Raw genomic sequence first — 26,531 nt, forward strand, 5'->3', positions numbered from 1 at the left:
GAACAACCTTATTGAAGAAAAAAAAATCTCCATGGCGGCTTGAGACAACGACCACATAATACAACAGTGCGCAAAAGAAAGCCCTCGATATGAATGTTTCTTGTTGAAAGGTTGATTATTCTTATAGCTTATGAAAATTTTCAGTAAAACTGAATCGATCATCTAGAATTAATATCTAATGTCAATTTAAAAATAAGGATTATGATGTAGCTATGGAACATCCATCTAGTCTCTCAAACACTCTTCTCAGGGGACTGTAAGATAGTTTTGGGATGATAAATCTGAAACGGTAAGAATGAAAGAACCAGAGGAGTAGTTTTGGGATTTCACTAACCCATTAAGAATCGGATAAAACAAATTGGCTTTAGAGTTCAGACAAATTTATACTTCCACTGAAAGGTGCTGGACGCTTCGCTCATTTATTCCGCCTCATCGGGCCTCCTTCTCCACCCCGCCGAGAGAGCCGCTGCTGGAAGAGATCACTGCCGGAATCACCCACCTGGGGTTTTCCCCTTGTCGAATCACTTGGTGTCAGTTTCGGGGTTGATTTTTGTTTCGGTTTCTTATGGAGGATTCGACAGGCCCATTGGACTCGGCTTCCACGGCATCGCCGCCCTCGAGCTTTGATCGCGAGGTAATTCCTACCGAGCAATGATGCCTTTTTTACTTGTTGTTCCGAGAGTAATTTTTTTGAGTGGGGATTAGTGTTCTGAGGTTCTTTTTTTTTTTTTTTTGCTTGTTATTCTACTGCGTCAGATCGTTTTTTTAATCAGTGGTAAGTGTTGACCTTAAAGCTTGTGCAAAAAGTACTTCTTTATGTGATAGTTGCGGAGAACAAGAACGATGAGCTCTTTATCTTCTTGTTTCTATCCGATCTTGTCTGAGTTTCCCTGGTGGGAGTTAGTTCTGGAGCTGATGTTCAAATAGCATTCAATCTGGTGTTTTCTAGAGAAGAAATGCCGCCGTTTGCTAAAAAAGAAACTTTATTAATAATTGAGGATGAATCCTCATACAACTAGCAACGAGACAGATGTTTATATAAACTATTGACCCCAAGGAAAAGAAAGGAAAGTAATCTCAATATATGGACCTCAATTCCAATCGTGTAGAAAAAGAAAATAGATCTTTTCAGAAAAGGAAATCTCTTGACAGAAATTAAAATTAATAAAACAGGATGTTATTTTAGACTAACTATGACTCATAATTATTAGGAATATCAAAAATACCCTAAATATCATAAAAATAAAAATTATTAAAAATAGTAATAAAATCTTCGAAGGCTCGAATGAGGGCCTAAACGGTGGACTTTGGGCCCAAAAATTGGTAGTTACGGGTACCCCCAGTAATAAATGTATATTTTTAAATTCTGCATGCGTGATCATAAATAAACCCTGATTCCAAGTCTCCGGTCAAAAGTTATGACTGTTTGAAGTTCTAAGAGGTTGTGTTGGGTTGTTCCTGCATTAGTTTCTACGAGTTGAAAAGAACTCGCCCTCGAGTTCATAGTAGCCTCATCAGCATCTACCGAATAAGGAGTCAAGTGCTTCACATTGAAGACATCAAACATCTTCAGATGACTAGGAAGGTTTGCGATATCTCATACGGTCTAATCTTCCAATCCTTCAGTTTATTGTACTCACCAACAGGGAAACGACCACGAGTTAAAATAGCCTAACAAAATCTCTTACCTTAAAAAATATCTAATGGCGATGATTGTCAACTCAAGTTTTGTACTTGGTATTGCTATTCAGAATTGCTAGTTTCACCTACTTAATCTGAAGATGTTCTACCATCTCATCTGTTTTAGGGTTAAATCATCCCACACATGGAACAAGGGCTAAGTCCAGAACTCCCGATGGGTTCCGCCCATTGACAATCTCGAAAGGACTCAATCCTGTGGTCCTATTTCTCTATCAGTTGCAGGCAAACTCTGCTTGAGGTAGCGACAAGTCCCATTTCTTTGGCTTAGTTCCTGTGAGACATCTTAGAAGATTGCCCAAACTCTGATTCACCACCTCGGTTTGTCCATCTGTGTGAGGGTGATAGGCATTACTAAAGTTCAATTATGTGTCTAATTTTTCCCATAAGCTCTTCTAGAAATGACTGATGAACTTGTTATCTCAATTTGAGGTTATGGATCGAGGAACGCCATGTAGACGCACGATCTCCTTGAAGTAAAGATGGGCAATCCGGACAGCATCCATAGTCTTCCTGCAAGCTACGAAATGTGTCATCTTTGAAAATTTGTCAACTACAACAAGAACTGAATATGAGGTTCGTTGTGTGCGAGTAATCCTAATACAAAATACATACTGACATCAAACCAAGGAGCTTCAGGGATAGGTAAGGGAGTGTACAAGGCTGCATTGGTGAGCACCCCCTTAGATCACTGGCATACAGAACACCGGTCCACAAAGTGGGTCACATCACTGGTTAACTTGGATCAATCAAATCGACAGAGATGAGGACCAACGTCTTATCACATTCGAAGTGCCCCTCATTATGAAACTTGCTCATGATCTGCTACTTCAGAACCCACGAAATAGAGATCCATTATGTAAAATAAAATCATATGTATATCCATTATATACCTCCTGTAATATCCTGCCAAATGATGGGTCAGCTGCGTACATATCTGAAAAAATCTCAAAGCTTATAACACTGGTACTCATAATGGTGAGTAATGAAGAACGACGACTCAAGGCATTTGCGTCATGATTCAGACTTCCATCTTGGTGTCTCAGCGTAAAGGTGAACTCTTGTAAGAAAGTCACCCACTTGGCATGTCGCTTGCTCAGCTTGTGTTGACTATTGATATATTTTAATGCTTCGTGATTAATAAAGAAGATGCAGTCCTTCTGTACTAATAGTGATGCCAATGCTTTAAGTACTGAACAATGACATAGAACTCCAAGTCGTAGGTAGAATAAGTCTTCTTGGATTTAGACAGCTTCTTGCTGAAAAAAGCAATTGAACGCCCCGGCTAACTCAAAACACCTCCTATACCGATACTGGATGCATCACAGTTGACCTTGAATACTTGGTAAAAATCAGAAAGTGCCAAAACTGGTGTTTTTGTCATCTTCTGTTTGACCAGATGGGAATTAGCCACTACTTCTTCAGACCACTTGAAATCTCTTCCCCTGAGACACTCAATCAGAGTGCTAAAATTTTGGATGGACCAACAGTAGAAAGAAGCCAGGTATTGGAAACTTCTGACATCGTGCAAGGTCCTCGGCTGAGGCCACTCCAAGACTACGTCTATCTTTGCTTGATCTACATGCACACCATCAGTAAACACAATAAAGTCAAGGAAGGTGACCGATGTAGTAAAGAAAGAACATTTCTTTTTGTTGACAAATAAGCGCTCTGTTTTCAATTTTTCAAAAATAGCACGGAGGTGATCGAAGTGTAATGCCCATGTCAAACAATAGACGAGAATGTCATCAAAGTAAACCACCACAAACTTTCCTATGAAAGGCTACAGGATTTGATACATAAACCTCATGAATGTGTTGGGGCATTGGACAATTCAAAAAGCATGACCATCCACTCATAAAGTCCATGTTGTGTCTTGAATGTTGTCTTCCATTTATCTCTCGGCCTTATTCTGATCTGGTGGTATCTGCTTTTAAGGCCAATTTTTTAGAAAACCCTAGAACCGGATAGTTGATCCAACATGTCGTTCAAGCGAGGAATTGGAAACTTGTACTTCACTGTAATTTTGATGATGGCTTGGTTGTCAACACACATACACTATGAGTCATCCTTCTTCGACACTAGTAGGGCAGAAACAGCAGAGGGCTCATGCTCTCACAGATATGACCCTTTTCCAGCAACTCCACCACATGTTGTTGTAATTCCTCAGCTTTCTTAGGACTGAGGCGATACACTAATCAATTGGGCAAACTCGACCTTGGAACAAGATCAATCTCATGTTGGATATCTCGCATAGGTGGTAGCCCAGAAGGAAGGTCCTCTGGCATCAATTTATCAAAATCCTTTAGTAGTTGTTGCACTTCGGTCGATAGCTCTGTGTCTATGGGTTGGACATTGCTCTGGCATGGCAACAAAGCATAGACAACGTCGTTATGCTCCATCTCATCTAAAAACCTGGACATAGAAGCAGATTAGTAGTTTTGGCTGGCGGAATTAGAGTGGTTTATTCTCGCCGCGGTGCCAACACAATCTACTGTCCCTTGATGTAAAGTGTTTAGGTATTCTTTCGTCCATCGTGGATGACGCTGCGATCATACTGCCAAAGTCGCCATAACAGTACATGACATGCGTCCATGGCCACCACATCACATCAAGCACTATCATAATATTTGCTACCAATTGAAAAAGATACGAGACATCGTCTATTTACCTCGTTGTCTTTATTCAGCCAAGACAACTTATATGGCGTAGGGTGGCGGTCCGCCTTCAATTATAATTTTTGGACAACCTCCTCAGATACTACATTCCCACAATTACTGTTGTTGATGATCATCTTGCAGACTTTATCCGCGACGGTGCAGGTAGTGTTAAAAATATTAGTTCTCAATCGTTTATTCCCTGATTCACCTTTGGAAGTAAGAGACTCTTGCGCACAACTAAAGTCTTATGGCCATCACCATATAGCATGTTGTCAGCTTCATACACTGATGGTTGTTGGATCTTCTATCACGTCTTCCTTAATGAATAAATTTTTACCCTTCGGATCAGCAAGAGCAGCTTTCCTGCATTGGTTCATCCTATGTCCCTGTTCACCACATTGATAACATCTGACAAAGGCCTTAGAGTAAACTTGTGGTGGTTGTTGCCGTGGCTGCTGCTATGAAGGATGAGAATCCCAAGGGAAAACTGGTCAATTGTTGTTTTGGTCGCTTCTCCCCATTGGTTTCTAATTCTGCTGCTTTTCGGCCACTAGTGTATGTTGGTAGGCCTCTGAAACCATCAAGAATGAATGAAGGTTGAGGGCATCTTGCAAGGTCAGGTGCAACTAATGTGTGACCGCAAGTGCATGGGTACGTCGTCAAGTAATAAAAATATCGATCTCATAAGGACTGTTGATTAAGTACTAGTTGATTTCACACGGTGAATTATCAAGACGTTCGAAAGTTGATTGAGAGCTTGAGAGCTAGAAAGACAAGGAGAGAAGAGAGAGAGAGAGAGAGAGAGAGAGATGGATTAGGAAAGAGAAATTGGTTTAGGGGAAGTGATTCTAGGAATTTGGTTTCATTATGATGTTAGTTAATGTCTCTATGTATTGTTCATTTCCTTAACTCTATGCCTACACTGTGTAGGATTTCTAACTAAAGTTCGGCACAACCCCGCGAAGATCGCACCGGAGACTTTACCCAAGTTCTAATGCCATTATGTAAAGAAACAACTCTAGAAAGTCCGATTAAAAGATTACCGCTCCCCGAGTATACAATTCTAGAGTTATCCAATTTACTTCCTAACAATTGATTAATGCAATCAAGTAGACAAGGTAACCTAGGAAGTCCGGTTCAAGGGTTTCCCTCTGTCATAGGACTCACCGATTATACATTTTTAGATTACACAAGTCACTTTGTAACATTAATTTAAGAAAAACCCTCTAAACTCTAATTAGATAATCCTTTGTAGAGAATCAGTTTCCTTGCAAGAGGATCGTTCTAAAGAATCCGCTTAAAGGGTTACCCCCTATCACAAGGCTCCGCAGTATATAATCTGGCACTTCTCCTCTACAAGGTAACCAATCCATCACAATCCACATGCATACACCATACACATATTTCGTCAAACATATACAAGGCACAACACACATAGAACATGACATAAACACTTTATTGCATAAAGAAATAAACAAATCAAGGAATCTACTCCAACTATCGGAGAATCTAATGCATCAACAACATATCATAATTACTCCCTGCATTCTAAGTATCGGAGAATCTACTCCATTACAAAGGAATACAACCAAAGGACAAAGAAAATAGCAAACTACAACTCAATATGTGGAAATAGAGAGAAGAGAGTGCTTATTCTTGAAGTTCGATGTCTTTGGAGGCGTTCCCTTGCTCCGAAAGTGGACGGATAGTGCTGATCAGCGAAGATAAGGGCTCTAGGGTTTCCCCTAGAGGGGAAAACCCTTCCCAAAGGAGGGGGCAGCCACCCAAACTAAGGATATGCCCTAAGGGGAGAAAATCCCCTTTTATAGGAAAGGGGGCCGTGTCCCTCGTGTTCTCTGCCACACGGTCGTGCCCAGAGGCACGGTTGGGGCGTGTGTGCCGCGGCCCAAGGCGGCTCAGTCGTGCCTGATGGCATGACCAAATCGTGGCTTTCTCTAGATGGACGAAACACGACCATGCCTTTTGGCACAAATGGCCCATGTCTTTTGCTGAGATGAGAGGCACGACCATGCCTTAGGGCACGACCAAGCCGTGTTTTCTTCTGGGAGGAGAGGCATGGTCATGTCTTGAGGCACGACCAAACTGTGTGTTCAGTTGAGGATAAGGCACGACCGTGCCTTAGAGGCACGGCCTGCCGTATCTTTCTGGTGGGAGGCACTAGGGAGGCATATGGCTGTGCCAGGGGGCACGAATAGGTTGTTGGATCTTCACAAGTTGCTTCAATGTGTGCCTTTGCTCCATTTTTGCTCCAAATGACATCCTGTCAATCAAAACATGCAAAGAGCATATCTCTGAACAAATAGAATGGAAGTATGACATAAATAATGAAATAGGGTGTAACAAACATAGATCATATTCATGAGATACAAGTAGATATGCATCAAAAATGCCTAAAAACATATATAATCTACGCACATTAGCAACCTCCCTAAGTACCGTGCCACCTTCTGCGCCTCTGTCTTGGACAAGTCGTTTCGGGCAACCAACTGGAAGAAATCTTCCGTATATTCGTCTACTGATCTCGTACCCTGTCTCAATGAGTGAAGTCGCTGGAACAAAGTTTGGGTGTAGCCGAAAGGAAAGAAGTGTTCCCTTATCTTCTTCTTCATCTTCTCTCGGTTAGTAATTTGGGATTTTCCCTGTCTGTCTCATGAGCGCTACTTATGTTCTTACTACGTCGATGCTCGCCCCTTGAGTTTGATGACAATTAACTCCACCTTCATCCGATCTGGAACTTGCTTATAGTTGAAGATCCACTTCGCCTCGTTGATCTAATCAACGAAGCCTTCTACTTGCAACGTACCAAAATTTTCGGGTAGTTCAACCCAAAAATCGAGGTCTTCATAGGGCTCCTCTCGACCACGCCGCTCTTGGTACATAACTTATTGGTGATAAGGGTTTTCGAAGGAAGACTCAGATCCACGATCTGAGAGCCCATGAGCCTCAATAATTCGCATCGCCTCGGCTAGACGTTGGGTTAAGTTTGCGACTTGCCTCTGTAAATCCTTCATCGCCATTATGTAACGCTACGACCATAATGTGAGGCTTCCTCAGCTGGAACCTGCCTACCGCAACCACGAGCACAACAACCTTTCATTGGATCTACACCTTGCTCTGATACCAACTTAGCGATTATCCTACGGGCTGATAAGAAGGGGAGATTAGAGGAGAAGGCAAGAAGAGAACCCGAAGAAATAAGGAGAAAAGTCGTCGTTTGCTAAAATAGAACACTTCATTAATACTTGAGGGATGAATCTTCATACAACTAGACAGGTGTTTATATAGACTCTAGACCCTAAGACAAAAAGGGAAATAAATCTGGACCTCAATTTAAATCTTGTAGACAAAAAAAGAGATTTTTCCAGAAAAGAAAATATTTTGACAAAAATTAAAATTAATAAAGCAAGATGCTGTTTTAGACTAACTATGACCCATAATTACCGGGAATATCAAAAATATCCTAAATACCATAAAACAAAAATGACTAAAAATAATAATAAAATCTTCGAAGGCTCGGCTAAACGGTGGAATTTGGATCCGAAAATTGACGGTTACGGGTACCGAGTAACAATGTAGATTTTTAAATTCTGCACGCGTGATCACAAACAGAGTTTGATTCCAAATCCCAAGTCAAAAGTTATGACTGTTTGAAGTTCAAGGGATCATGTTGGATTGTTTCTATATCAAATGCTTTGTAGAGATTTTAAAAATGAATAGGGCAATCCCATAGTCAACCAGTTATGTGATTGATGAACTGGACGATTGCTTATGTTATCATCATCACCATTGAAAATGCAAAAGGGTGACCGTGGTTCACCCAAAAAAAAAATCTAAAAACAAAGCATTTAATACAATGGATGAAAACAGAAGCAAATAAGGCACTCGTCCAGATTCCAGTGTATGTCTATTCTACGAGATTTGTTATGAGGTGGAAGTGACTACTACAGGGATTGACTTGATTTATCAGAAGCCATCATGGCCATTACAGAACAATATGAAATAACCTGTGGGGGCATGCTGGGACCTGCAACTCCAGACTTGTAGGCAGTTGAACCATAGGTGGAAGATGTTCAATGCACCATATCTTAGAATATTTTTCTGATTTTGTAGCTTCTAGAAGACGAATAACCAAGTCTGATTATAGGTGTTGAACCAAGGAATGTGCGCTTTGCATTGACAATTGCCCAGATTATTATTATCTGCTATTTTAAACTTGTTATCTGTTTATTTACAGAAAATGTATTAATATCTATTTTTATAACATTCTATAACATCCTGAGCATTTGCCTTTACTAAAATTGATATTTCTCTAATATAGATTGCCTTTGCAGTCATCTAACAAGGATGCAAACACCTTAAGGGAGGTTGTGCATGCACATAATTCTCGACGACCAAACCTTGCATCCTTGCAAATACCTGCGAGAACTTTGGAAAGTCCAATGCCTTCTGCAAGGACACATGGATTGTCCAGTCCTGGTTCAGCAAGAGCAGGCCTACCACCAAAACCAAATTCAACAAGGTCAAAATCATCTCTTAGAAGTGTCTTCTCACAGAGGAGTCTTAAGACAAAAGGCTCAACTTCAGAAGGTGACAGAACAGTTCTCCTGATTCCCGGAACACCTTCTTCAGGACAACAAGACAATCCTTCAACGCCAAGGCAATTTTCTTTTATCAAGGTTTTATCCTCTGTTTCAACCAAGAGAACATACTCTTTACCTGTTACACCAGTTGGCAATCAAGGTCCATCTACTGAACAAGAAAGACATGTGGGCCTCTCTTCTCTGGAAGTAAGTCTTATATGTTCATTTTCTGTATAAACACTTTCTGATGCCAATCATCTGTGATCTTTCTTTATCTAGTTCATTAAAAAAAAAATTATACCTTGTTTTTTTTCTTTCAATACTGGTGCAACCTACAAAATTCATAACTTCTATCTTCCTTGATGTGTGTGAACTAAAGCTATTAACCCCTTGCCCCTACCCATGTCTAAGTCAATTTAATTGCCCATTTTGCGCATCATGATCACCTGATCAGTATGCTAATTCCCTGTAAAGCAGACAATTTGATTGAATGGTTTGTAGACTTTTAACTTGTGTGATCAGCTTGCTTGGACACTGGCTTTAATTTGCTAAGCAAACATGCTTCACTTTTTATAATAGGCTTCTAAATTCCTGATATGAGTGAGAACTTTTCTAATTGTTTGCTTGGTGTATGAATTTATGCATAACTATGTTATCAAAAATAAATCTTGCTTAGAGACTATCTGACAGTAATCTGAAGGATGCATTTCAGTAGTCTATGTTCCTACATAGAACAGCATTTCTCAAACTGTTTGCTTTGCATTTTTGTTTGATTCAACAGAAAAAAGGTGTGAAGATGCAGATCAGACGATCACTTTCAGTACCTGGGAATGCCAAAAATAGAGGTTTACGGAGAATGGATTCAATTGGTTTAGTACGAGTTATTTCAGCAACCCCTCGTCCTGTCATGACTGACATTACCATCGAAAATGATGCAGCTATCGAGACAGTCAATGGTACTTTATGAACTGCAAATTAAGCAATATGATGACCTAATTCATGATCTTGGATTTATTTATACTCATTTCTTTGCGAGTGCTAGGTGGGAGAAGCATGATGTATTTTTTACTAGCTATGGTTATTGTTCAAAATATTGAAGGATAAACTGAAATTTAATATAAAATTTCACACTTATTGAGTATACCTTTGTTGAATTGGGGTAAAGCTCGTTCCATACCAAAATGATTTTGGAATGGAATGGGCTTCGCGACATGCTATGAGAGCTAAAGCTCATATCATTGAGTCATAATGAGAAGCTACAATGCTCCATTCCTAATAGCCCGACATAAATAGTGTAGTGGCCCATTATGTCTAAATATTGGAAGGGTATCCCCTCTCGAATAACTATTCATCTTGGGATGGAATAGGGGTGCCCCTCCTTAAATGACTACTCTTTTTGGGATGGAATGATTTCTTCACCAATTTAACCTATTATCATAGCTAGATTCATAACCTATTATTGACACATGAATAAGAATGATCATCCATTATGTTTATAAACTAGAAAAGTGTTCTCTCAAATGACTAGTCACTGTGGGATGAAATGGACTCCATTTCAATTTAATATTGTATCAGAGCTATGCTCGTACCTGAGTTATGATAGGCATTAGGAGGTAGTGTGTTGAAGTTAAGATGTTCTATATCCATTAGTGTCATATGGACAAGTACAATAGTCCATTATGTCTAAATATTTAGAGGAAAGGGAAGGAAAGGGATCATCCCAATTCAACAACAACCTTATATTGGCTTACACAGGAAGAGACTAATACTTGGATTTAAGGTTGATTGGTTAAATAACGTTTTCTAAAAGCTTGATCTATTAGGAAAGATATGTTAACACTCCCCCTTCATGTGTTAGTAGGGTACTTCACTTGATTGGCCTTAACCTCTAACACGTGATTGTATGGATCTGATGCAAAAAATAACACATAACGCAGCGGAAAAATGATCCCTCCAAAGATCCTTGCGAATACTGTATACTACTTTTTTCTATTCTATCAGATAGAATAGTTACCTTTGTTGCGTGAACCGGTACTCTCGGCAGCAACTTTGATTTGGATGTAGACCTCAGCGCGATCAGCATGTCTACGCTCTACAGTATCCACACGAACACGTTCTCTATCCGTCTCATGAAGATTTTGAGAAGAAACAACCTTTGTTATACTAGCAACTATACAAGGTTGTTTTTGCCCAAGAGAAGAAGAGGAAGAAGAGCAAAAACCAAGAAGATCACCATCACCCAAAAGGTCACTTCACCTATATAAGGTGACTTCACAAAAGGGTTACTTTACCAAAAAAGGTTACTTCGCCTAAAGGTTACTTTTACAAATGACTTTTGTACTCATCCAATAAATACAAAAAGTTTTGTCTCTTGATCTTCCTTTTGATTAATGATGTATTAATCTGTATTAATATTCATTAATCTTAATGGGTTGGATTTAGTATATTGGATTAACCATTAACCTAATAAGCCATTAACCCAATAAATCAATGAGTCGAACCCATCACTCAATGAGTCTAGTCCGAATTTATTCGAGTCTAACTCAATGTGTATAATTCAGATTAGACTTAATCCTATAATCCATCTCCAAGTCAACATGTTCTTTGTGTGTGACCCAATAGACTCTTTTAACGTTGGCAATGTATCTAAAATCATCTTAGATACATAAGTAATGAGTGACATCTAGAAATCATCAATGTTACCCAAGTGATGAGAATGTCGAGATCCGACCTAAGCTTTCCGTGCCTATTATCTTGTATGACTCAATCATTCTATCCTTGATATCTAGATTGATGAATGGGGCATAGACCGTGTCATGCTCTTATCAATCTTTGTATTTCTTGATCTCTAAGTAGACATACTCAATCAAATAAGCTCAATATCGCATATTAACTCATTTAAGCATGATCATGCATTCTTATGTCCTACTAATCAAGGGCCCACAGATATTGCTTCCATCATATGGAAGGGATAGATCCCATCTACATCACTCACATCCCTCCGTATAATTTATTGTATACCCAGTGATTGACTTTATAGTTCACCTTGTTACAAGTGACGTTTACCGATACCAAAATACAGAATTCCTTATATAGGAAACTATAGTGACTTCAGGTCGGACTATTCATACTAATTGTCACTATAAGAATGTTTATGACACTCATATAACGATTCATGAAACATTCTCATGGCGGACCATTCAATACATATTTTCTAATATATACCTATGTGTCAACATAATATCTCATATCTATGGCTTGTGAGATTAAATTATCTGTTGACCTACATGCTAGTCTCAACGCATTAATATTGTCCTTGTATATTAATGTTTGACTAGGAATAGTTAAGAGTAGCGTTCTATATGCCCACAATATCCCACTATCAATTCAACCAATTGATATTTTATAAACTAGACTCTCCTACTCTAGGACATTATTATACTTATTCATTCGACACTGAATTGAAGTAATATAATAACCAACTTTGCCTTTTATTAATAAGTGAAATATAATACAAAATTACCCTTGTCAATCATCTCATAATTGGTACTAGAGCTAATACTAACAATCTCCCACTAGCACTAGTGCAAATCACTGAAATATCTAAACCTGGTGTGACCATCATGCTTCCTATATGCTAAAGCCTTGGCCAAAGGATCCGCAATGTTAGCATTGGTTGGTACTCTGCATATTTTCACATCTCCTCTATCGATGATCTCTCGAATGAGATGGAATTGTCGTAGTATGTGTTTGAATCGCTTATGAGAGCGAGGTTCCTTAGCCTGTACAATAGCGTCATTATTATCACAATAGATGTTTATTGGGTTCGCTATATTAGGAACAATACCAAGCTCTGTAATAAACTTCCTAATCTAAACAGTCTCTTTTGCTGTAGCTGAAGCAGCAATGTACTCGGCCTCTATTGTAGAATCAGCGACTGTGTCTTGCTTTGAACTCTTCCAGCTCACAACACCACTATTTAAGCAAAATACATACCCTGACTGCGATATGGAATCATCCTTGTCAGTTTGGAAGCTAGCATCGGTGTAACCCTTTACAACAAGCTATTTATCGCATCAAAGACCAAGAAATAATCTTGAGTTCTTCTCAAATACTTAAAAATATTCTTGATTGCTATCCAGTGACCTTCACCTGGATCTGACTGGTATCTGCTCATCATGCTTAATGCATACGAGACATCTAGATGAGTACAAAGCATGACGTACATGATAAACCTTATAGCAGATGTATAAGGAATCTGATTCATGCGATCCCTTTCTTCCTTAGAAGAGGGGGATTGAGTCTTCGAAAGTCACACTATGTGATATTGGCAAAAATCCCTTTTTGGAATTCTGTATGACGAAACGATTAAGCACCTTGTCAATATATGTACTCTGACTTAGGCCAAGCAATCGTTTAGATCTATTTCTATAGATCTTTCACCTATAGACACAAGGTTCATCTTCATTCTTGATGAAACCAAATGCTTTAATTGCATTATCAAATCGAAGATTTCAGCTTCTAGAAGCTTGCTTCAATCCATAAATGGATCGTTGTAACTTACACACCTTTCTGGCATGCTTTGGATCAACAAAACCCTCAAGTTGTCTCATGTACACATCCTCGAGTATATTTCCATTAAGAAATGCAGTTTTAACATCCATCTGTCAGATCTCATCATCATAGTAAGCTGCAATAACAAGTATGATCTGAATAGACTTGAGCATCGCAATTGGTGAAAAGGTTTTATCATAGTCTATACTATGAATCTGCTTGAATCCTTCAGCTACCAATCTATCTTTATAGGTATGCATATGACCATCCATGTCAGCCTTCACTTTGAAGACCCACTTACATCCAATGTGTTTGATCCTTTTAGGTGGATCAACCAGGGTCCATACTTGATTAGTATACATGGATTCCATTTCAGATCTCATGACTTCTAGCCATTTCTCAGAATCTGGCCCTGTACAACTTCCTGATAAAATGTAGACTCGTTGAGACCAACAAGCACTACATTATCGTGGTCTGATAAGAGAAAAAAATATCTCTTAGGTTGATGACAAGTCCTATCAGATCTGCGTAGAGCTTGTGCTACTTGAACAGGTTGTTGCTCTATAACTCCTTGCGGTGTAACAAAATCATTATCCACAACATCTTGTGGTACCTGTTCAGTTTTCATCATGGTGTCGATGCTAGTTTGTGTATTTTGAATTTCTTCAAGATCGACTTTACTTCCACTAGTTTTTCTAGAAATAAATTTCCTTTTTAGAAAAACACCATTTTTGGTAGCAAACACTTTGCCTTGTGTGAGATTATAGAAGTAATATTTCTTTGTTTCCTTGGGATATCCTACAAAATAGCACTTGTCCGATTTTGGTCCTAGTTTATCTAAAACTTGTCGTTGAACGTAAGCCTCACATCCCTAAATCTTCATGAAAGACATCTTGGAACTCTTACCAGTTCATATTGTTTATAGTGTCTTTATGACGGCCTTAGATGGAATGTAGTTAAGTGTGAAAACGATCGTCTTTAGAGCATGTCCCTAGAAGGAAGTAGGAAGATATGTTTGACTCATCATCGATCGTACCATATCTAATAAAGTATGATTTATTTTTTTGATACACTATTCCATTATAGTGTTCTAGGTGGAGTGAGTTGAGATATGATCCCACACTTAACGAGATAGTCATGAAACTCTTGGCAAAGGTATTCCCCACTTCGATCTAATCAAAGCATCTTAAGACGCTTACCAAGTTGGTTTTGTACTTCATTTTTGAATTCTTTGAACTTCTCAAAAGATTCTGACTTGTGTCGCATTAGATACGCATAGTCGTACCTACTGATATTATTAGTGAAAGTAATGAAGTAATGATAGTCTCCTCTAGTTGCTATTCTGAAAGGGTCGCATATATCAGTATGTATAAGTCCTAACAAGTCATTAGCTCTTACGCTGTGTCCACTAAAAGGAGTCATAGTTATCTTGCCTTGAAGACAAGATTCGCATGCCTCATATGATTCAAAATCAAATGAGTCCAAGAGTCCATCCTTATGGAGTTGTGATATGCGACTCTTATTTATGTAACCCAAGCGACAATGCCAGATATATGTTTGGTTCAAATCATTAGACTTGAATCATTTGGTATTTATGTTATAGATTGAGTTTTCAAAGTCTAGAATATAGAGTTCATTCATAAGAGGTGCACTATAATAGAACATGCCATCTAAATAAACGGAACAATATTTGTCCTTTAGTACAAATAAAAAACCCTTCTTGTCTAAACAAGAAACAAAAATAATGTTTTTGGTTAAAGCAGACACATAACATCACTTTTCTAGTTCTAAAACAGGCCCAGTGGCAACGATAAGGAATATGTTTCTACAGTAACGACAACAACTCTTGCTCCATTGCCTACTCGTAGGTCCACTTCTCCCTTCACCAAGGATCTAGTCTTTCGAAGGCCCTGCACATTAGTACAAATGTGAGATGCACAGCTGGTATCTAATACCCAAGAAGACGAGATAAATAGATTGACTTCTATAACATATATACCTGAGGCATAAGTCTTACTTCTCTTCCTTTTCAGTTCCTTTAGGTATAACTTGCAATTCCTCTTCTAGTGTCCGGTCTCACCAGAGTGGAAGTAGGTTCCTTCCTTAGCAATCCTACCTTTGGGTTTCAATGCATGAGTCTTGCCGTTGTCTTTTGCTTGGGACTTACCCTTCTTACCTTTGGGCTTCTATTTACCTTTGCCCTTTTGCACCATTAAAATGGTACTAGGCTTTGCCTTCTTAAGGTTGAGTTTAGCAGTTCTCAACATGCTCAACATCTCAGGCAATAATTTGTCAATTTCATTCATATTATAATTCATGACAAATTGACTCTCAGGCAAGGTCAGTGTGGTCAATTCTTGGCCTAATGGAAATTCCAATCGTTGTAGGTTTTCTACATACTCAATCATTTTGAGTACATATGGTCATACGGGACTGCCTTCTTGCATCTTGCATTGAAACAGAGCCTTAGAGATCTCAAATCTCTCATGCCTTGCTTGTCCTTGATATAGTTGTCTAAGATATTCAACCATAACATAAGCATCCATGATACATCTAATGCATCATCTTGATGCTTCTTATAAGCATCCTTACCAGCTCTAGTGGCAATAGTGGGGGGTGTTTCAGGAATGGGCTTCTCTAGGGCATACAAATTTCTTTCTTGCTTAAGAACTATTCTTAAATTTATGTACCAGTTCAGAAAGTTAGCTCCATTAAGATTGTCCTTATCAAGGACAGATCGCAAAGAGAATATTCGACATATTTGATGACATGGTGATCTATAAAAATAAAATGCAAAAATAAGTATCATATTTAGATCATTTAATTAGGCCTTTAATTAAATGATTCTCTCATTGAACTGTAAAGCTTGGTAGGAGCAAGTCATGGATGTGGTTTTACCCACACTACTAGCTCCAAATCCAATCGCGATGACATTCATGTGGGACAAGATCTATATTATACCTCATCTTGAGTTAGCTTTGGCTAATCACTCAAGACTTAGTATTAACATAGGTAGGCAACATTTACGAATTACATCATATGTAACTCTTGTATCATTGGGTGAACAAGACTATTTGTTCATTTGCCCATCTTATGAAATCCACATTATAACTCATCTTGAGTTAGCTTTGGCTAATCGCCCAAGACTATAATTTGAATTACATCGTATGGGATATGCCTCTAAGTTCTCAACCTAATTGAGATAACATAGTTAAGTCACACCCAAAGTTTAAAATCGGACATCACAATTGTCTCGTCGCACTCTACTATGATAAATTGAGTCATTTTTCTTTGGCAAACATGTCTACAATTGATTTAGGTAAAAGTGAGTATCAAATTTTGGTAGGCATATTTAAAAGAGACCTAATTATGATTAAACTACACATGCAATGCATACAATCATGGCACACATCACCATATATGCTTAAATAAACATGACATGGTTATGGCCCCATCAACTACGATCTTCTCAAGCTAATGAGAAGAGCGAAAGGTCAACCTAGGTGAAAGCAGCTTCTCTAAGTGCTTCCTTTGTCGTCGTGTGTTGTTGTCCTTCTCTCTTTTTCACCATCGTCTAGTAGACTAGTTTTTTTCTTATTTGTACATTACAAAATCTAAAGAAACCTCGAGTTACATCCGAGGGTAGTCTAAATTTACAACAAGAATGAAAAAGAAGAGGCACGACATGCAGGTCATATTATGAATTACAACACATATCCAATCACATCGGGGTTAAGAGTCATAACCATCCACCATGTCATATAAAACACATGTTCTTCTATATCACATATAAAATAGAACTAAAACAATGTATACGCATTCGCAAGTGGCTCTGATACTAGGGATCTAATGCATAAAATAACACATAACGCAGCGGAAAAAGGATTCCTCCAGAGATCCTTGCGAATATTGTATACTACTTTTTCCTATTCTATCAGATAGAATAGTTACCTGTGTTGCGTGAACCGGTACTCTTGACAACAACTTTGATTTGGATGCAGATCTCAACGCGATCAGCACGTCTACGCCTCTATGGTATCCACATGGACACGTTCTCCATCCATCTCATGAACTCACAACTTGCAGAAGAAACAACCTTTGTTGTGCTAGCAACTACACAAGGTTGTTTTGGCCAAGAGAAGAAGAGGAGAAGAGCAAAAACCAAGAAGATCACCATCACCCAAAAGGTCACTTCACCTATATAAGGTGACTTTACAAAAGGATTACTTTACTAAAAAGGTTACTTCACCAAAAGGTTACTTTATTAAAAATGTCATTTCACCTAAAAGTTACTTTTACAAATGACTTTTGTACTCATCCTGAATACAAAAGTTTTGTCTCTTGATCTTCCTTTTGATTAATGAAGTATTAATCTCTATTAATATTCATTAATCTTAATGGGTTGAATTTAATATACTAGATTAACCATTAATCCAATAAGTCATTAACCCAATAAGCCAATGAGTCTAACCCATTACTCAATGAGTCTAATCCGAATTCATTTGAGTCTAACTTAATGTGTATAATTCGGGTTAGACTTAACCCTATAATTCATCTTCAAGTTAACATGTTCTTTGTGTATGACCCAATAGACTCTTGTAATGTTGACAATATATCTAAAATCATTTTAGATGCATAAGCAATGAGTGACATCTAGCAATGTACCATTGCTATCCAAGTGACAAGAATGTCGAGATCCGACCTAACCTTTCCATATCGATTATCTTGTATGACTCAATCCTTTTATCCTTGATATCTAGATTGATCAATGAGGCATAGACCGTGTCATCCTCTTATCAATCTTTGTGTTTCTTAATCTTTTAAGTAAACACACTCAATCAAATAAGCTCAATATTACATATTGACTCATTTGAGCATGACCATGTATTATGTCATACTAATCAAGGGGCCCACAGATATCGCTTCTATCATATGGAAAGGATAGATCCCATTTACATCACTCACATCCCTCCATATAATTTATTGCATACCGATTGAACAACTTTATAGTCCACCTTGTTACCGGTGATGTTTACCGATACCAAAGTACACAACTCCTTATATAAGGAATCGTAATGACTTCAGATCTAAAGACTATTTATACTAATTGTCACTATGGGAATATTTATGACACTCATATAACGATCCATGAAACATTCTCACGATGGGTCATTCAATACATATTCTCTAATATATACCCATGTGTCAACCTAATATCTCATATCTATGACTTATGAAATTAAGCTATCCGTTAACCTACATGCTAGTCTCAATGCATTAATATTGTCCTTGTATATTAATGTTTGACTAGGAATAGTTAAGAGTAGCGTTCTATATGTCCACAATATCCCACTTTCAATTCAACCAATTAATATATTATAAATTATACCCTCCTACTTTAGGACATTATTATACTTATTCATTCGGCACTGCACTGAAGTAATATAATAACCAACTTTGCCTTTTATTAATAAGTGAAATATGATACAAAATTGTTCTTATCAATCATCTCATAGTTGGTACTAGGGCTAATACTAACAGTGACTTGATTGGATTTTTTTTTAACACTAGTGGGATTCAAATCCACCTCTTGGTTTCATACTATATTAAGGTTGATTGGGTAACTACATCCCTAGAAAGCTTGAGTTGTTAGAAAAGAGGCCAATTTATATAATATTATTAACATGGATGATACATGAGTTTGCAGTAACTGAAGATGTTAGTGAAGATATTCCAGAAGAAGAGGCCGTCTGCCGAATATGTTTCATTGAACTTTCTGAAGGAGGAGAAACACTTAAAATGGAGTGTAGCTGCAAAGGAGAACTTGCACTTGCACACAAAGAGTGTGCAGTAAAATGGTTTAGTATTAAGGGAAACAAGAGATGCGATGTATGCAAGCAGGAAGTAAGAAACCTACCTGTAACATTGCTGAGATTACAGAATAATCAGACTGTTCGTAGACACGCTGCAAATGCAACTCATCGGCAACAAGTTGCTCAATACAGGTTATTTTTCTCATTTTCTGTGATCCTTAATATGGATTGGCAAACTTCATATCATTTAAATTAGAAGAAACTGTGATTCTATATCTCAGTCTCCGTCCGTGTCCTATTCCTAGAGAACTGCTATAAATCTAATCAACCTTGGATTTTCAGAAGAACAAAATTGTGCAAACTTATTGATTTCATCTACCAATTACTACTGATTCTTTTTATATAGATTTACAAGACCCATTTATTTCTAGATTATCATTTTTTTTTCCTTTCTGCAGTAATTAACCATGCATCCAATAACAAATTTTATTATTCTGATTAAATGCTTTTTTGCTGAAAGAATATCTGACATTTGGTTTTTGCAATTGTCTGTGTTAATCTTTAAGTATGTTTGAATCATTCTCTTAGAATATGATCTTTGAATAAAAGGTTAATATAGCATAGATAAGAATGCTAATATGAATTTGTTAAATTAAAAAATACAAATATCCAGGAGCTATTATTAGGTGTAGTTCCAGTTGAAGATAAAACAACAAAAAAAAGGTTGAGATGATGTCAACATGCTCATAGAAATATAGAATTAGAAAAGTTGAATCAATTATAGTGGAAGATGTGTGCGGTTGCGAGGGAGACCCGAGAAAACATTAGTCAATCCAATAAAAAAATAATTTATTTGATTTAAATAATGGTTTAATCTTACATAGAGTTTAATCTCATACCCTCCATGCGTAATTTAATCCTCCCAATTCTCCCATGCCATGTCCTAAGTTTCTCGCACACCACATGAGATTGATTCACTCCCTGGCCTACTCTGCCCACCTCATCCCACTATTTTCCATTTACAAATACCAATTATAAGTATGAATTAATCATTAAAAGTATACATATGACATCAACCAATCAATAAACGACTTTTATATGGATTATATATATTATAAATTTAAATAAGCTGGGATGGGGTAGACGGCGCAGGACATTAGGCCATCCCATTCTTTTCCCACAAGTGAATTGTAACTTTCTAACCTATACCCGTGCTGTTTTATAGTTGGGGCAGATAAATCTGCTCCAATCGGGGGAGATCAATGAAGTTTCAGGGCAGGGCATATTTTGTCATCCCTATGACTAACGTTGGTTAGAGGAGAGGGAAATTGTGGATGGAATATTTCGATGGTTTGCAACACATCAAACATTTGAGTTGCAGGCTTTTCTATCTTGCCCATTCTAGAACATTTACTTTTTTGCTTATGGTTTTGGAATGAAAATGTCGTTCAAATATGTATTCATTTTGTTATCCTTTTATGGAGGTTATCAAAGAAAAGTTTGATTTTTAAAATAAATAATTGTTATGATTAATTTCAAATGATGACATTTGAATAACACAAGTTTGTGCCAATTATGATTACTCCCTCTGATAAATTGTTAAGATTTCCGTAGACTGCTTATTTTTTTTCAAGTAAAACTGGAACTGTGCAAACTGTTTTCTGCACATGCTTTGAATCGAAATTTATGCCTTGAATATATTAGAAATTTCTCATTGACGTGCAGGTCGTACCTTAATAAAAGCATTACTATAATCAATAGATCATTATTTAACAATTTACAGGTTTTGGCTTAATCTTGTGGCGATATATGCCTTTGACCTTTGGGTATATGTTAGTTTTAACTGGTATTTCTTCATTTTCATGACAGGGTATTGCAGGATGTCCCTATTCTTGTCATGGTCAGCATGCTTGCCTATTTCTGCTTCCTGGAGCAACTCTTAGTAAGACTATTCAACTTTCAAATACAATTTGTATTATTATTATTTTTTGTTTTTTTAATGATTTCCAACACACTTGTTCAATTTAGTCTCATGAGTTTTCATTTACTTTCAACTAAAACTTTATTCTAACAGGTTAGTGAATTGGGTCCCCATGCTCTCGCCATATCTTTGCCATTTGCTTGTGTTCTAGGTCTTCTTGCATCCATGATAGCTTCAACGATGGGTAATTCATCTTTCTCTTCCTATGGTTTTGCAATTTCAGGTTCTTCCAATATTTTCTATTAGCTTTCATATATTCAGTATCCATTTTTTTTATCATACAACAAACCTTAATCGCGTTGTGTGTGATTGCCACATTGTTGTACTGAATCTGTGTTTTTTATAGTGCTTTATGTCAAACCATGAATTTGAGTGTTTTATTTACAGTGAGCCAGAGCTACATTTGGGCCTATGCATCGTTCCAATTTGCACTTGTGATCCTCTTTGCTCATGTTTTCTATAGTGTGGTAAGGTGATGCTATTCGTCAGATGGATTTGGTAGCTCAAATTTTTTGTTTAATTTTTATTACAGAAGTTGAAAATCCCCTTGTTGATTCTGCAGCTAGGAGTAAGCCCTGTGTTCTCCATTTTACTTTCCTCATTTACTGGGTTTGGTATTTCCATCAGTATGAACTCTTTGCTCATTGAGTATTTAAGATGGAGGGCTAGGAGAAATTTGCGCTCGGTCCAACTTAGTCAGAGTCGGCAACAGAGTGAAGCCAGAAACCTTGCTAGAGTTGAAGACGGAGATGACACAAGGCAGCAAGACTTGGAGAACCAGATTCAAGATCTTAACCCTTTGCAACATGAACAAAATCATTCGTAAAGACTTTGAGGTATAATCTACCAACTTGATGCAAGAGATCAAATTTTGTGCGCCTTATATTGATTGATGTTTTTATTGATGGTTGCGATAGATAGGCTTGAGCACTGAGTAGCAATATGATTTCCTACTGCAACAGCAGTATAAATCTTAATGTTTTCTTCCTCCATAACCATTTATCTTCCAACTGTAACCAAATTATTATCCTTGATAGAGGATAAAGACTCATACATACCTCATGTCAGCTGCAGCAGAGATCTGCCTTGAGCTCCAGTAATTTTGGAAGAACATGACTAACAAAAAAACTGGGCAAAATGTGGATGATGAGAGCTATGAATTGCACTTCTGTGTTTTCGACGTGGTTCTCTGTAAATAACCAATGAAGTTGGTCAGAAACTTTGGGGGAGACAAAAGGAGTTAAAATGAATCTATAGGTGATTTCTCTGTGGTAAATAATTGAAAGTTAAGTACTCCAGTAAGTAATTTATGTGTGCATGTTGTTTTCTTTTCTTTTGTTCTTTTTTTGAAACGTTGTAATGTTGTGGCATTTGAATGTTTTTTTTAATGTATGGCGATATTGGCATCATGTTGAAGGCCAGAATGCTAGATTGATCTTATTAATATATTAACAAAGGTTTTCATCAACTGATATAAAACTTATCAACAATGGATTAAATTGCATCATCAATCGATTGTTATATGGATTGTTGGTAATTTGGTTTGATTGAATTTTAAATTTTATAATCGAATAAAATTGATGTTTTACTGATTTTTTTTTTTTTTCAAATAAGCAGGGAGACATCGTAACTAACCCAACAATCTATCCTCATTAGTCTTGAGTCTAGTCAACTTGCTAGTGGTTGAGAATTTCCGATCTTTGATTCATCATCAATAGAAAGTTGAATTAAATTTTAGGATATTTAAATTTGTTTGATAAGATAATCGAGTCATATCAAGTCGAATATAAAATGAATCAAGTAATTGAAATGATAATTTATTTTGATTTATTTTTTATGAGCTTGAATTTCATTTAAATTTGATTTGAACTTAGTTTATTTAGATATTATTGAATTTTCGATTCAGATTTGTTTGATTATTTGAAATGTTTATTTGTTTGATTAGTTATTAAGTTTTCTTCATTATATTTTATTTTTTTATTTATTTCGTATTGATCCAGGTAAGGATCAGTAGGATGTCATGTAGATAAAAGGATAAGAAAGTTGTCAAAGTGGTGCCAAAGATAGGTCCAAGACCCGACTCTTGGTTCCTGGGGACTCAGGGCTTCTCGCTCATGACCATCTCTGGATCCCTAGCTCCCGACCCACTCGAGACTCTCGGCTCTTGATCCTCTCGGGATCCCTGGCTCCCAACCAACTCGGGACTCCTAGCTCTTGATCCTCTCAAGAACCCTTGGCTCTCGACCCACTGTTAGTACTAGCCCTAGTATCAATTATGAGATAATTGACAAGGGCAATTTTGTATCATATTTTATTAATTAATAAAAGGTAAAGTTGATTATTATATTTACTTTAATTTAATGTTGAATGAATAAGTATAATAATATTCTAGAGTAGTAGGTTCTAGTCTACAATATATTAATTAGTTGAATTAATAGTGAGATATATAGATATATATAGAACACTACTCTTAACTATTCCTACTCAAACATTAATATATAATGACAATATTAATGCGTTAAGATTAGCATGTAAGTTAATGGATGACTTAATCTCATAAGTCATAGATATGAAATATCATATTGACACATGGGTATTGTAGGATCGAAAAGAATTTAGATATCTCCACAATGATCACAGCAAAAATGGGGGCAAACAAGTTACAGAAGTTGAATTAGGTTTAACCTAAAACAAAATTTCTAAGTTTAAAAATTTTTTAAGTAAGATGAATGTTTCAAAATTTTCAAAGGAAAATTTCTAAGTTAAAATTTCAAGAAACAATTTTTCTAAAAAAGAGTTCCTAAGGATATGTTTAAAAACTTTTTAAAGCATTGTTTAATTCTAATATTAATGTTTTTATCAGAAAGTTAATTAAACATTTTTATTTCGATATTTCGGCTTCCAGGTCGCGGCGAGGCACTAGGCCTTCTTGGTTATTGGAGCAACAACCGCTTCCTTAGACAAATCTTCCATAAAGAAACTCAAAGTTTAATTTTGTCACTGTAAAATTAATCAAGTACAGATTTTGGAACCCAGTAAAGGTTCCTTCCTACGGGATTCTTTAAAAACATAGAGGGTATATAACTTTTAGGAATTTTCCTAAGTTGACCCTGATGTTGTTTAATGTACCAATTCAATTTTCCATAAATTCTAACTTTTGATTTTGGAAATCTATTTAAGCATGCATCAGTTTTCAATTTCTCAATTTCTAATTTTAATTTATCATTCTCTGATTTTAGATGATCATACATTTCTAACGGGCATGCTCTTGCTAGGTTCAACTTTAGTTCAGCATTCTCTTTTTCTAATTGATCTAACTCTCTAGAAAGAGACTTGATAAATTTAAAAGATTGAGTTGGGGTTAGATTGCGTACCTTACTTACCTGTTCTGGTGACGCTCCCGCTTCACTGCTGCTTGCTTCTTCTGATGTTCCTCCCCCTTCATCAATGCTCATTTCTGAGCTAGATGTTTCTTCTAGCTGATGGTTGGCTATCAGTGCTAGTCCCGAGAATTCTTCGACTTCTGACTCGGAGGATGAAGAGTCGTCCCATGTCGCCTTCAGATTTTTGTGCTTAGAGGAATCTGGTTTCTTGTACTTGGTCTTTGTCTTCTCCTTTTGCTTGCTCTTCAATTTCGGGCAGTCATCCTTGATATGCCCTTCTTCGTTGCAGTTGTAGCAACGAATCGTTCTTCTTTTTCTCTCATGCCTCTGCGATCTAAATTTTTTAGATTTAAAAAATTTATTGAAGCTTCTTACCAGTAGTGTCGCTTCTGATTCGTCGATCGAGGCTTCGGAGTCAGAACTGTTCATTTTTTCCTTTAAGGCAATGTTCTGACTAGACTTCTCTACTCCATTGACTCTGAAACTCGAGATTCGTGAAGTTCAAAAGTGGAAAATAATTGTTCTAAACTACTTACCTCGAGGTCCTTAGAGATGTAGTACGCATCTACAAAGGAGGCCCACTCTGGAGTTCTGGGGAAGGCGTTGAGCGTGTTGGGTTTTTCGGGCCGCGAAAATCGCGTTTTTGCGTCACGGAAACCCCGAATCACCCTAGCCATTGGATCTCGTGCGAAGAAAAATTTTGAAAACACGAGTATGAGTTTTAAACTACGATCTACAGTAGATCTACAAAGGAAAAACATTTTTACCTTCGAAGCGTGCCCTCGCAAATCCCGCTCGTCCAACGGTACGCCGGATCTCGAAGTTGTCAACGTAGACAACTCTCTAGTGATATCCACACGAACAAGAGGTGTTCTCTAACACTCAAGGATGGAGAAGAGAGCACCCAAGTGTGCTAGCACTCTCTAGGGCTCTCGGGTAGGATTTAAAAAGGGAAGGAAGGAGAGAAAGAAAAGGGATCTCACATAATCCACTAGGTACCCTCCTTTGTGACCTTCACTTCACCCTTTTCTTGAAACACAACTCATACACCTTCTTACCTCCCTTGAAACTCACGGCAACAGCAAGAGAAAGGAGGAAGAGAGCTAGGAGGAAGGAGAAGCATTCAACACACTTGAATGACACAAAATGAAAACCACCTACACCATTAGTGTGGCCGGCGACACACATGTAACCTCCCCATTTAATGTGGCCGGCCACATTAAATGGAATGGGAGGTGTAACCTCCATGAGGTGGCACACCTCATGAGGTGGAGATGATGTGGCTGCCATGTAGGATGAGTCATCCTCCATGAAGTGGCAATACATCAAGTCAAACTTGATGTTTCAACTTCCCATTTTGGTCAAGTCAAAATTGACCAAATCTGTTCCATGTTGAGTTGAATTCATTCTTTGATTCAAACCAATTTCAATCTAATGAATCTCAATTCATTAATATAAATTGACTTAATGAATCAAATTTAAATTAGACTCATTCAACAATTGAATCTAATTGAGTCTAACTCAATAAGTCTAATTTAAATCAACCCGAATCCAATTGGTTCATCATATGAACCTAATCCAATTGGTTCATCATATGAACCTAATCTCCATCCACTTGTTCTTTGTGTGTGACCCAATAGGTTCTTGTAACGTTGGCAATGTTTCTAAACTCCTTTAAAAATATAAGCAATGAGCGACATCTAGCAATACATCATTGCTACCCAAGTTATAAGAAATGTTGAGATCCAACATCACCTTGTGACTATTAATTGTGACTCCTCACAATATATGACAAGTGTCCTTCTATCCTAGATATCTAGATTGATCAATGTGAGACATAG

At 37.3% G+C, this 26,531-nt stretch overlaps 1 protein-coding gene across 4 annotated transcripts; it reads left to right on the forward strand.

Moving 5' to 3' along the window:
• The first annotated feature begins 391 nt into the window (after positions 1 to 391).
• On the forward strand, positions 392 to 22,775 carry LOC122034411. Of its 4 annotated transcripts, none has more exons than XM_042593655.1 (9): positions 393 to 634; positions 8,711 to 9,166; positions 9,741 to 9,915; positions 19,221 to 19,518; positions 21,196 to 21,268; positions 21,401 to 21,491; positions 21,695 to 21,774; positions 21,870 to 22,143; positions 22,345 to 22,775. In XM_042593655.1, exons 1-8 carry the CDS (start codon positions 566 to 568, stop codon positions 22,131 to 22,133), a joined length of 1,506 nt encoding a protein of 501 aa, XP_042449589.1. In that variant the 5' UTR covers positions 393 to 565; the 3' UTR covers positions 22,134 to 22,143; positions 22,345 to 22,775. The 4 variants fall into 4 exon arrangements, with proteins under 4 accessions (XP_042449591.1, XP_042449589.1, XP_042449590.1 ...); XM_042593656.1 differs by having other exon boundaries at positions 22,382 to 22,775; XM_042593654.1 differs by having other exon boundaries at positions 395 to 634; positions 22,376 to 22,775.
• Positions 22,776 to 26,531: the final 3,756 nt, after the last annotated feature.

The sequence above is a fragment of the Zingiber officinale genome, chromosome 11B, assembly GCF_018446385.1.
Source record: "Zingiber officinale cultivar Zhangliang chromosome 11B, Zo_v1.1, whole genome shotgun sequence".
Lineage (NCBI taxonomy): Eukaryota > Viridiplantae > Streptophyta > Magnoliopsida > Zingiberales > Zingiberaceae > Zingiber > Zingiber officinale.